The following is a 13,776-nucleotide window of genomic DNA, read 5'->3' as shown; positions in this document are numbered from 1 at the left end:
TTATGCATTATATTGAATAAGTATTTCAGCTGGACTTACAGTCTTTTAAATTATTCTTAAGAAAAGGAAAAAATTTTTTTTGCTCGTACTGGAAAGTGTCTTATTTGCCAGTCATTTCTTATTTCTCTAAAGCATGAGAAAAATTTCAATACACCAGGAGCACCAAATTCTGTGCTCTCTTTTATTAAATTGAGAATTTTTTTTTTCTTTTTTATGTATATATTTTTTGTTAAGTCCTAAATTTTTTTTTCTATTTAGTAAAATGTTAGTGTTCTCGGTACATTTAATTTTTTTCTCCTAAAGCACAGACGCTAAATAATCAAAATGGAAAGCTAAAAATCAAATATTAAATATAAATAATAGGGGTGGCTATTGATAGATTAGGTTAAAATTATGCGTAATCTGTAAGCACCATGCATGTTGTTATAGATAATGGCAAAAATTATAAATTCCATTCATTTATTACAAGAATAACTATACAGTGCATTACGCAGATAATTTTAAATACAGGCACAATATAAAGAAATATAAATTAAAAAATGTTTTGAGAAAATTGTTCTAATTGATAAAAATGATTTTACTTGTAATAATCAATATATTAATTAAAATATAAAAATACAGAACTTTGAAACTTTTAGTTTTCAAAAAAATTAAAAATCAGTTAATGGATAGAAAATTGTTTTATTGATAATTTGCAAATATCCCATGATGCCTAACGCTAAATATAGAAATTTGATTATTAATTGAAAAAATTAAGAAAAATAAATAAATAATTAAAGAACAAAAAATATTAATTTGATTTAATATGTAAGTTTGATAAACTCATACATCTTTTAAAGGATTAAAATCACTCTTTTATCCGGTCAAAAGCATGAAAACTTAGAGTTATTTAGCTAAAAGACATTAACTTTGAATTATTGACTTATGGGAATAATTCTTACTTGTTTTGTAAGACAATTGAGTTGAATTGGAGAATTAAAATAATAGTTAAGTTAGAAAGACTTAAAATGATAAATGAGGAGTAATAATTTTAGAGTATGAATTAGAATAATTCTTTTATTCCCTCAAGTTGCGTACGTATGGCCAAGGACCAACTTGGACCATAAAAGTAACATACATGACGAAAATCATCTTATATTGATAAAGACGATTACCTAAACGGATAGCATTGAATGCATCATGCATTGACTAAGGTTTTAGGTTTGATAATGACACTAGTGGTCTTTCGTAAGTAGGACACATGTAAGTATCATCCCAAGGGTGGTAGGTAGGGTGTGCAAAAAGATTGGTTCATTTGTCTTGTTTTTAGTCTGACCTTGACTTGATCTATAAATACTTATTTTTTTTAACTGGTTTAAGTACTGACCCACTTTTATTTGGATCAGTTTTAGACCTGACTTGTTTTAACATTGACCCATTGACTCAAAACTTGACCAACACTCATTATGTGAAAATTAAAAGAAATTTTTTAACGTAAAACAATTATGTCAAAAATTTTTACGAAAAATATTTTCATCAAAATTTGTGACTAAAAATATTTTTGTAAAATAATTTGACGGAAAAAAAATTTTGTCAAATTTTTTTACGGAATCTAAATTTCCTCAAAATATTTCACAAAAAAACATATTCAACAAAAATTTCGACGAAACACATTTTCATCAAAAAAATTTGATAAAATTCTTTACAGAATTCAAATTTCGGCGAAAATTTTTGACGGAAACATTTTCGTTAAACTTTTCAACAAAAACAAATTTTCGTCAAAATTTTTAGTGAAACACATTTCCATAGAAAATTTTAGACTAAATATTTTCGTCAAGTTTTTTGCTAAAAAATATTTCCATCAAAATTTTCAACGGAACACATTTTTGTCAAAAATTTTCATAAAAAATTTTGACGAAAAAAGTATTCTATCAAAATTCTTTAGAGAATCTAAATTTCGTCGAAAGTTTCGAATGTAACATTTCCCTCAAAACAATTTCCTTCGAAATTTTCGTCAAAACACATTCTCATTGAAATTTTGAACGAAAAACATTCCGTCAAATTTTTTGACGGAATTCTTTTTTCGTTTAAAACATTTGATGGAGGAAATCATTTTCGTCAAAACTTTTGACGGAAATAAAATTTCGATAGAAAATTTATTTTTGTAAATATTTTCATTAGACAAAAAATTCTATCGCTTTTGTAATAATTTTATAAGTTGGGTTTGAATTTATGAATTTCCTATCAGTAGACATTATGTAATTTTATAATATATCATTTTTAAAATTAGTGATTTGTAATAAGATGGGAAGAGCGTTCTCTCATCTTTTACTTTTCATTAATTTTCACTAATTTTGCTTCACATGCGCAGGCAATGATGCACTGACATGCGACACGGGACATGACACGACACGACACGTTTATTCTAACAAATGTCATATTTCGACACGTTAGGACACGTTTTGATATTAAATAATATTTTTAATATATATAATATAGTTTACATATAATACATATAACAATCCAAAATAAATATACAACTAATCAAAAAAAAAATTCATAACATAAATATAAAGAAAATAATAAAACATCATATATCCAATCAAATATTCTTATAATTTTTATCTTTTGATTTTTTATCCAATCTTTATATTTTCACTTATTTACTAAAACGGTGCATATTATTCTATTCTGCAACTATTTTTTTTTTGGGTACATACCATCTTTTTTTACAGCACAACAACCTTTATGTGGAAAAAAACAATATTATTTATCATTTTAACCTTTTGTCGATGCAGACCATTTTTTTTACTATGCATATTAAAAGTTGGAGCCAACATAGCCTTTAATAATTATTTTCGTTTTAACCTTTTGTCGGTAAACATTTTGTTCTGAAAGTTGAAAGTTCCATAAAACGCTAGAGTGAGGATTATTGGAGAAGATCTGAATCGGTGCTTCATCTCCTCCACCGTCTTGTAGCTCTTGCAGTACCTGTGAGCGAAGCGAGCGAAGGAGAGAGCATGGCGGCTTTGCCCGGTCGCCCGGAGGATGTAAGAACCCGCAAAGTTAATTAAGGAAGTTAATTAATTATGTGAAATTAGGAAATAATTTCATAATTGACCCTAATAATTATTATGAGGCTCTAATAATTAAAGTAAGTGAGAAAGAATGCTAAAAGTCACTTTTCGGAAGAAAAATGCAGATACCGGTTCTGCTAGTCGGTATAAATGCGTACCAAAAAAGTATCCCAGAAAATTATAATAAGTGCATGATAATTACTAGAATAACAGGTAGGACTTGTAAAACGAGTTTCAAGTTAAAATAATGAGAACTGGTGCCGAAAACTGGTACTGGCTATGAAAAGCCCGTACCGGAAAGATGCTCCGAAAATTATGAGAAAAATATGATAATTCTTGTAAAATTGAGTAGGTTAAGAATCGTGAGTTGGGGATTAAAATGCTAAGTGTGGCAATTAAAGTTAATACTGTGTGTTAATTGGTTAAGTGACTATATATAGGACTTATGCACACAACCCTAGGTTGATGCATCAGATTTGTGCGTGAGTGGCTGTTGAGTGTGGTCTCCTTGCCGACTTGGTGTCTCCTTCTCTTTCTTTCACCATTTCTTGAAGCTTTGAGGCCATTTTCTTACACTCTCTCCTTGTAAACACCTTGGGGTGACTGAGAGTAAGCATTGAGAGGGTGTTGGTGGCCTTGCTTCTGAGTGTTGGGGGCTGTGTTGAGGTTGTGAAGGGGCTGAGTTGGTGGTTTGTAGTGTTGGAGCTTTCTTCTTGGCTTGTGAGCTTCAAAGTGTCAACCTTTGTGAAGAAAGAACCAAGCTTGAGTGGCATTTTTCGATTGGGGTTAAAGTCAGAACCTTGGAGCTATTGTGTGAGCTCCAAGAGCACCCTTTTGCTGAATTTTAACTGTGGTAAGTTGTACCAACCTTGGTCTTGAGTTTTGTTGCTAAAAGATGAAGTCTTGGCATGTTTAATGAATTAAACAAGTAACCAACTGTCATATGAACTTCAATGAACCTTAAGATGCATGTTTAAGCTTCTAGAAGTGTTAAAAATGGAACCTTGGAAGGAAATCTTCTCGAAATGCAGAAATTGCATTCTGTCGCGAAATATCCGGATATTTGCCCGTGGAATATCCGGATATGGATATCCGGATATGGGTATCCGGATATTGATATCCGGATATAGGGATCTGGATATCCGGATATTGATATCCAGATATTTCCAGAGTGATATTCGGATATTGGATATCCGGATATTGACTGTGAGATATCCGAATAATGCATATCCAGATACGTTCCCGAGGAATATCCAGATATTCTGGGTTTTCGAAGAACAGTAGCTGTACTGTTCATACAGTAGGCTATTGGGAGTTTGTGGACCCTAGTTTGAGGAAGTTGAACTTCTGTAATTAATTAATGTAAGTCAGAATCATGTGATTAAGGGCTTATGGCTTGGTGATAAGCCTTAAGACGTAAAACGTAATGAAAAGGCGTTGTCTTTATGTTGTATATTTGTAGAGTATGATTGTTGATGTATTATTGGTCAATAACAAATTGTGAATCTGATGCGTTTGGACTTTGAGCTGTGGACTCTTGGCTTTGGGTGTTAGCTTGCAAGGTAAGCTTTCGTGTCCTCGGTTTAGCCATGTTGTGGTTCCACCATGTCCCATGGGGGTATGGTTATATGCATGCTGTGCTACATGCTTTGGATATCTGGAAATGCTTTTGAGCTGATATGTGCAATGACTTATAATATGTATGTGTTGTTTCCACTTAGTCGGTAAGCCTGAGTATGTGGCGTCATACAAGATGGTGAGTCTGTGGGTGGGTGCAAGTAGCGTCTTGCATATTGTGTGGGTAATAGACGTATTCCTGCATTTCTCTGATCAGTAGAATAGAATTGACAGACATGACATGATTATCTGCTGCATTGCACTGTTTTAGAAATGATATTGATGAACTGCTTTTTTAAACTTATATTGCACATGTAAGTGAGCTTGGGGTGGAAAGGAAGATCCAGTGCAAAACACATTCCTTTCAAACCTATGATATTCAACCCTTATAGACTCTTCTTCTTGTGTCTCTCCCTGATTTACACATTAAAAAAGTTATAATAGTTTAAGGTTAAAAAAATATATATTTACAAACAAAGTCAATAGCATATAGATTTTCAATTCATTGCAAGCCATCTTTTACCGTAAGGAATTCTGAACATGGTTCTTCAAAATGTAGCTTGGCTAGAGCTCCGTATTTAGGAATGTCTAAATATTCGAACAGAAACCATTTCATCAAATAAAAATCTAGATTTACGACAAGTACAAGGGTGTAATTGTTAAATAGAATAGCGAAACCGGGTTATAAATAGTTACTTGCAGCACAACTCGCAATGGGATCAATCACTTGGGTGTATCCATATCTATTCTTAATTCCTGTGAAACTTGGATGGATTAGGGGGAAATCCATAAACTGTTGCGGTGCAGTGAGATATTTCTCCTTAACCTCCCCATTTTTCATGTTTAATCGCCATTCATAACAACGAGAGAACCAGTTTTCATTTAGACCATCTTCAGGTCCTGGAATTATTGAATCTAGTGCTCTGCAGCCCCATATTACAACCTTGTACAACAAGTAGAAATTTTATGTATTATGTAGGCAATTGTTCAATTAGCGAATCTGAAATAAAAGTTCTTGGACAGTTTCAAATATTACTTCGTGGATAAGTTACCTCATCACCATCCTCAAAAGTATTGATGACATGAAATGTGCTATTAGGTTCCACCTCAAACCAATGGATTGATTCTGCATCACCATAGAGAGGCATTATCCCAATCCTCGCATATTTCTCCTTGTCGTATTTGATATATCTACATGTAAACCCATGGAAACCTTAGTATTCATCTACAGATATGCTCTGTGGCCTTATCATAGTCTTAAGTCTATATATATATGTGTGAGTGTTTCTGTACTCACTGTTCTTTTGTAAGTAGTCTGTTAAAATCTATTGTCAGTGGAAAATCCAATATCGCAATGTACCTAGAAACCAAAAACCCAGAAATAGATGGATTAATTTACACAACTGAGTTCTCATGGCCAGGCTTATAATTAGTTTCGGTGGTGAATTTGATAACGAATGTTACCTGCTTGTGATACCTATATCATGGCAAAAAGAGCACCTGTCTAGTTTTATGTCTTGTTTATAAACCATTTCCTTTCCATTAGCTGAAAATGATTAATAAAAGGAATGTTATCTATATTACACACTAGAAGAACAACCATTCAATCAAAATCAATTATCAGCACTGTAAAATTTCCTCAATATTATTTGGCATTTGGAGAATATATACCAGATACTATTCCAACTTCCAGATAGGGTTTAGTTGGATCTACTCCAAAAATAACCAGCTCTCCTCACAACTAGAAAAAACTTGTATTGCGACAGAATTGTTATGAAAATTTGTTGCTAATTTCATCCTCATTACTACTTTCCCTCGCAAATTCCTTCACAAACGATTTTACGAGAGAATTTGGAACGAAAAATAATAGCTAGGATGAAATTAGCGACGGAATCTCTATAGCAATTCCGTCGCTATACAGGTTTTTTCTAGTAGTGCCTCTACCTGGAACTTTCTGCATTAAACAAATCAAAAAGTTTTTTGTATTAAGCAAACAATTAATGTGTTGTACTTAAACCTTAAAATGGGATTATATATATATAAAGAAACCTTGGGGTGGCTGGCAAAAGGACGATTCCAGTCTCCATTGACATCCCAGTCCTTTAAAGTACTAAGTTTGAGGATGTCAATCTCTTGTGGCATGTGAGTTTCAGTAATGGAGTAGAACTTGCCTGAATGCTCTATCACATTGGTGTTGCTATAATCTCTATTTGGTTTTCCAAATCTCAACTGTGAAATCCACAAGAAGATAATTCATCACTCGCGAGATGACCTTCAACTTCAACCAAACAATAACTAGATCTACTACCGAAACTTAATCTAAATACCGTTAAAAATATGCACCAATATTTTCTGGGGAATAGTTTCTACTATTGCAGGAAAACATTTCCCCCTTTCCGCGGAGACATCGAAAACTCCCCCTCCTCGTTACAAAAAAAAAAAACCCTCCCTCTTTCTTTTTTTTTTTCTTTTTTTTTAAAGTGGCCCCCACCCTATTTCCCTAGGAAATTAATTTCCCCGATGCAGCACGAAAAATTGATTTTCCGTCCCACCCTATTTTCTTATAGCGATTAATTTTTTTATTTTATATGAGAAAATTTTGTCACGTTATTCACACAATATATGAGTGAGATTCATAAAAAAGTGAGAAAAAAATAAAGATGGGACCTACCTTTTAATTATGTGTGTAACATAAAAAAAAATTTCATGTAAAATAAGAAAAGATTAACCCTTCCCTATATGCAGGAAATCCATTCTCCTATGTACAGCACTAGAAATTGGTTTTTCTTATTTTATTAAAAAAAAATATTTGTCCTTTTAAATGATAAAATTTATGTCATTTCATTCTTACAAAAAAGGTAAGACTCATACTTTTTTTTTCTACTCTATCTCCTCCATGATCTATCTCTTTCTCTCACTTAAAATGACATAATTTTACCTCTTTTAATATGAGATATACTTTTCCCATTTTATTAACATATGAAACATTTTTGTCACTTGTTACCATTTTTTATATGTTCCATTAAAAACTTAAAAGTCCTAGTTAACTCACAGATAAAAAGACGCACCATAAATTTCAAATTAAAAAATAAAAACCTTAATTTACTTGTTTCTGTTATGTAACAATTTTCACGCCCTCAAATGGTAGATGTGGTTTCCGAAGCCATGGGAGCCACAGACACATACACACACATATATATATATATATATATATATAGCGAGTGATTCGGGAACAATATTTAGTTTACTACTTTCGTTATCGATTATGAACCATCTTATTATTTTAGGTGATGTGTTTGGTAGTAACATTGTTAGTGGAGATATACCAAGCATCACCATATATAAGTGTATAATATTCGTATTAACTTATATTTTATTTTAATTTATTATAATAAAATTTTGTGAGAGAAATTTTTTAAAAATTATTTTTTCAAAAATATGCAAATTCAAATATTGAAAAAGATAAGGGTTTAATAATTATGACTGATCTAATATGGAAATATCAACAATACCCTACTAATTTGAGCTTGGATTACACAAAAGAAGAAACTCAAGGTTTTTTTTTTTGATAAATACTCAAGGTTTTTTAATTTGAGATTAATGATATCTTTTATGGGTTCGCTTTTTCTGCAGTTACTGCAGATAAGTTATTTGCAGTAAGCCCAATACGACGTCGTTTTGGGGCAGAGATCATGGTGTATTTGTAATTTTAATTTATTTCAAGGTTATAATAGTCTTTATATTTATAATTTTTTAAAATTTTAATATTAAAACGACGTCGTTTTGGGAATAAATGCAGATAACTCATTAACTGCAGAAACATTTTTCCCATCTTTTATTTCGTTTTTTTATTTTAATGATAAGTTTAAAGGTTCGCTTTTTCTGCAGTAACTGCAGATAAGTTATCTGCAGTAAGCCCAATACGACGTCGTTTTGGGCGGGAATCGTGATATTTTTGTAATTTTAATTTATTTCAGGGTTATAATAGTCTTTATATTTATAATTTTTTAAGATTTGAATACCAAAATGATATCGTTTTGAGAATAAATGCAGATAATTTATCTGTATTAACTGCAGAAACATTTTCCCTAAGTTTAAGTTTACTAGTTTAATTAGAGTAAACTTATAGAAGCAATTTCAATTATTAAGATATTCAAAGAACTTTTACCAAAAAACAAAGAAGTAAAAATGAGGTGGAAAAAATGTTTTAAATTTCATATATCATTAAGTTAATGATGTTTAAAATTTCTATAAAACCATCAACTTTAAGCGAAAAATAAATGTTACACACATAAATGCAAGGCTAATCGGCAAAAATAGCTAGGGCCAGCGTAATGGAGTATCGATTAATATATGTTGCTTCTGAAATCTACTAGCTAGTCTTAGTTAATTCAATATATCTTTCCTTTATAATTGGGCACTATAGTCTATTTATAATCTTAAATGAGACTAATTTGAGCTTGTTAGTCGTTGGAACAAAATATGCTAAAAAGAATGCTTACCCAGTTTAGCAGAAGCGAAGACAAAACGGCCAATGAATCTCCTGTAACTGAAGGGAGAAACAAAGGTTTGTTACTGTGTTTCTCAATCTTGTATGTTTCAGTTTCAACGTATCGGTTGTTGTAGACGACGATGCAGCTCCCGTCATTTTGTTTTTTGAAATACAAAGCATGAAGCATTCCTTCTCCTTCCACCCAAGCGTTATTTGTCCTCCCCAAAATAGAATTGGTTGATTTGAGTCCTCCGAATAGTGGGTTTGGTCCTATCGTATGGCAATAGATGAGATAAGTATCAATAAAGGGCTTTATGTTTGTTATGTTATACATGACATAACATAATAAACCTACCCACACATTTGAGAAGAGAGAAGAAATGAGAGAGAAAAATCAAGAGATGAGATCCACATAAAATTGTGTATGTAAAAAAGTTATGTTACATCATGTAACATAAAACCCGTGAATAAATTAGCAATATTTATTTGTTCAAACTTCAAACACATGGCAAGCAGGCTTCTGCAACTATTCTCCTTATTAATTTCATCATTTGAATGATCTCTTTATCCTTATAGTTTTTTATAATCATTTTTATTATTGTTAGACTAAAATTAAATCAACAATAACCGAATAACATATTCTACGAGCGATTAATCTGATTTTGATATAATAATAATTAAATAGTTGTAAGGAACAATAGATTATAAGTATAACCGGTCTCTTAAAGACAAATTATTTCCACAAATAACTTTTACCTATAAATACTAGAATATTTATTATAAAGGCAATACCTTTCTCATGTAATTTTTTTTCCAACATTAACAAGAAATATGGAGCTCATAAGCTAAAGAAAAAAAAAATGCAATTACATATTTCTATCATTCTGACATAAGATTGTTATTTACTACCGGCGGGAGAAAACAATTTCCCTTATTATAAATATCTATGACAATATACGCTCTTGTGTTGACCTTTGTTTCCTACAGCTAGGCTGCAGAAGTCATCTGCGTAATTGTATAAAGAAAATTCGACTCAAAATAAAAATGCCTTGCTTTTGTTGTCACTAATAGAGCTTGTTGTATGTAACCATTAAAATTTTTATGAACTGCAAATAAATAGTAAAATTTGCAAGAATTAACAATCTGTAATATTTTTTTATTAATAATTTTGCACTTTGATTCCGAGAAGATCAGAATCAAAAGAAAAGTGATGCAAAAAGTGGTTGAGCAAAATTAAAAGAAAAGTGATGTAAAAAAGCGTGAAAGAAAGGAGAGAAACTTCAGTACAATCCGTAGTATCCTACTGGGTACTCATTTTTTCTAATTTTGGAAAATTCTTTTCCATTCTACTCCTTTCCTTTATTTTTATTTTCACGTAAATCCTCAAAAACTTTCTTCTTTTGGACAGATGCACCATACATCAGATGTATTGAAGATTTTTCCGAAAGAATGAGAGTGGTTGTGATCAAATAAGAGATAAGGGAATGAGAGTGGATCTTTTTATGTAAAAAAGTGATCATGTTGCCATGTTATTTGATCACAATCACTCATTAATAATGAGATAAGAGAGAGAAAATTATATAATTTTTGTTTTTTGATATTAAAATTATATAATTTTTAAATTAGTGGTTGTGATCAAATAACATGATCATTTTTTTACATGAGAGGATCCACTCCCGGAAGAATGAGAGTGGATCCTAACAATGAGAGTGGATCCTCTCATGTGAAAAAGTGGTCATGTAGTCATGTTATTTGATCACAACCTATGTAGCACCGACACCGACACGGGACACGTGACACGATACGACACGACACTCCGACACGTTAATTCTAAAAAATGTTAGATTTCGACACGTTAGGACACGTTTTGATATTAAATAATATTTTTAATTTATGTAGTGTATATTATATTTAATATTCAATAATTCAATAAAAAAATAAAACTAAACTTATAATATTCATCAATTTTGCAAAGAAACATAAGATATCTCATATATTTATATTAAACTCAATAAAATGGTAATCGTAATCCAACGAATCTAATAGTTGAAACTAAAAACTTAACGTAACGCAACCTTTGAACTTTTTTTGAATTTCTATAACGCGTATTGAAGTGTCGGGGAGTGTCGGAGAGTGTCAGAGAGTGTCGGGAAGTGTCGGACACGACACGCCAAAGTTATTGAAGTGTCGGTGCTTCCTAGATCACAACCGCTCATTGATGATGAGATAAGAGAGAGAAAAATGTATAATTTTTCAGAGTGGAACGTGGAAAAATAGTTATGTGGACATATTATTTGATCACAAGCACTCATTCAAAAATTATGCACTTTTTTCTTTCTTATCTCATAATCAATGAATGATTGTAATCAAATAACATGACTACGTAACCATTTTTTCACACCAAAAAATCTATTCTCTCTTATTCATCTTTCCCTTTCCATAATCTTGTTAAGCCCATCCAAAGTTAGAAGGTCACACGGGATGCACCATTTCTAATGAAGACACCCTCTGGAAAATGCCGAGGTATTTCACCCTGGATGTGAGTGATAAACGCGGCTTCCCCTATCTCTTCCACCGGAGCAAAGTTACTCTGCAAAATACTATTGATTAATAAATAATTAAAATGATAGATAGTATATATAATATGGGTGCATATTTTCTTATGTTGTAGGATAGTATGAGAGAAAAAAAGTAGAGATAAGTTAAATGTGGGTCCCACATTTTAAATTAAAAAAAAAAATTAATTAGCACGGAAAACGAATTTGTGTAGGAAAAAGTTCTTATCTCATGTAGAAGAAGATAATGATTTCCCATATAATATAGAGTAAATACCCTTTTGTTATTCAACAAAAATACGAAATTTATTTTAATCTTTTAGGAAAAAAAATTGACTTGTGGATCTTTTGAAATTTTAGTTCTTTAAAATTGTTGTTTTTCTGAAATTCAAAGAAGACTCATATTGGTCCTCAAAAATAATTAATAAGGATACTTTTTTCTCCTAAGAGAGCATTTGGTACAGGAGAAATTTTTACTTGTTCGGAAATCTCAATTTTCAAAAATATAATTTTTACATTCAGTTTATGATAATATCTAAAAATTTAAAATTTTAAAAATTTCAATTTCCTGAAAATCCGAAAAAATTCCCTGTAACAAACGGCCCTAAAGATTTAGAATAGTTATGTGTTTTTTATCTTGTACTGAAAGGATTTTACTCTATAATATGTAACTGGGATCGATGAAACCACTTAGTTAGATACCTCACCTTAGATGGAAGCAGTGGCTCGTCCACATACTCAAATAATGAATCGATAACAGCCTCAAGGAATTTAGTTTTAATGTCTGTCAGGGGTGTTTGTTTCAAGTTTTTCCCGGTAATCCTTTTTTGGTAAATGTAATTACCACGTTTGGTAGAAGGAATAAATTACGATTCCCGGATATCCAAGGATTACTGGTAATTTAATTTATAAAGAAAAGTCACTATTCATATTACCAAAAATAATATGGTAATTCGGAATACCAATCAGAATACCAAGCAAAAAGGAAAGCACAACAATAAATTTTGAGACAAAAATACCCCCATACACATAAAAATCTAGACCCAATCTATCAATTACAAAAGTAAAAATAATTTGGGGTTATTTTTGTAAAATAACCTCATATTCCAAGTCATATTTCGTTCTAAACCAAATATAGAATCAATAATTTTTACCTAATATTCCCGGTAATATTTTGGCGAACCAAACACCTCTTTCGTAAGATTCCAAGTAAACTCAATTTCCACTGAATTTCCATTAATCATGATTCCCGGTCACCAAAAAATTTATCTTGTACCAAACACACCCTCGTGGTTTTCGATGCATCAATTTGCAGCGGAATTTGCGGAAACGCTCTTAAGATTGGCTGCTCGTGAAGTGAACGACAATTTAAGTCACATAAACGACGTCAGGTTTTAACATGCATGAAGAGTCATATTTAATTACCTTGAATACCGAGGAAAGTCCTACAGTCATGGAGTGCTTAAACCTATGTGGGAAGATAAAGGGTCGTTTCTGAACAGAGTAATTCGCTGCAGCACGTACCATGTATGAAGTAGCCATTTGTCTTTGCATTCACTAGTTGAGTTTAGCTGCAACACTTCCAGCTTGATAAATATATAGGAAACGAAAGCAAGCATTATATATATATATATATATATATATATATATATATATATATATATATATATTAACAAAGAGATTAATGTTTCTAATGTTATAAGAAATAAATTTATTTTTCACAAGTATGTGGGGTCTATATAAAGAGACAAAAAATATATAGGTTTCATATACTTTTATGTGTGTATTACGTTGTTGTTAAAATTGAGATTTTAAGTAAAATCGGAGAGAGATTAAAAAATCATAAAACATAAAATCCTAATGTAAGAAAATCGTAAAAAACCGTAAAAACGTAAAAGCGTTTGAAATATTGGTAAAATCATTTTGATAAAAAAAAATCGTAAAAACATAAAATCGTAGTAATAAATCGAGATTTTAACAACTATGACTCTGTAAGGGATAAAATTATTTTCTACAACGTAAGAAATATTAATCCCTAAATTTAAATATATATATT

At 31.1% G+C, this 13,776-nt stretch overlaps 1 protein-coding gene across 1 annotated transcript; it reads right to left on the bottom strand.

The window, feature by feature from the left end:
- Positions 1-3,526: 3,526 nt before the first annotated feature.
- Positions 3,527-13,262, bottom strand: LOC133310476 (carotenoid 9,10(9',10')-cleavage dioxygenase 1-like). Its single transcript, XM_061511405.1, has 14 exons — positions 13,146-13,262; positions 12,428-12,481; positions 11,653-11,755; positions 9,176-9,435; positions 6,723-6,902; positions 6,612-6,627; positions 6,345-6,407; positions 6,138-6,219; positions 5,971-6,033; positions 5,726-5,864; positions 5,370-5,616; positions 5,197-5,261; positions 4,998-5,087; positions 3,527-3,712 (listed from the first exon to the last, which is right to left on the bottom strand). The coding sequence occupies exons 1-14, from the start codon at positions 13,260-13,262 to the stop codon at positions 3,527-3,529; spliced, it is 1,665 nt and encodes a 554-aa protein (XP_061367389.1).
- Positions 13,263-13,776: the final 514 nt, after the last annotated feature.

Source organism: Gastrolobium bilobum, unplaced genomic scaffold, assembly GCF_033153095.1.
Source record: "Gastrolobium bilobum isolate Gb01-03AN ecotype WA unplaced genomic scaffold, APGP_CSIRO_Gbil_v1 utg441, whole genome shotgun sequence".
Taxonomy (NCBI): Eukaryota; Viridiplantae; Streptophyta; class Magnoliopsida; order Fabales; family Fabaceae; genus Gastrolobium; species Gastrolobium bilobum.
The sequence above is the reverse complement of the archived record's forward strand: the minus strand, read 5'-3'. Positions and strand labels throughout refer to the sequence as shown.

What these genes read in the sequence shown, in the direction of transcription:
- LOC133310476 (XM_061511405.1), bottom strand. Translation starts at nt 13,262, where the DNA reads ATGGCTACTTCATACATGGTACGTGCTGCAGCGAATTACTCTGTTCAG. An exon ending in CTTCGCTTCTGCTAAACTGG is followed by an intron (nt 6,903 to 9,175) that starts GTAAGCATTCTT and finishes TGGATTTCACAG; the next exon opens with TTGAGATTTGGAAAACCAAA. An exon ending in GATATAGGTATCACAAGCAG is followed by an intron (nt 6,034 to 6,137) that starts GTAACATTCGTT and finishes TTTGGTTTCTAG; the next exon opens with GTACATTGCGATATTGGATT.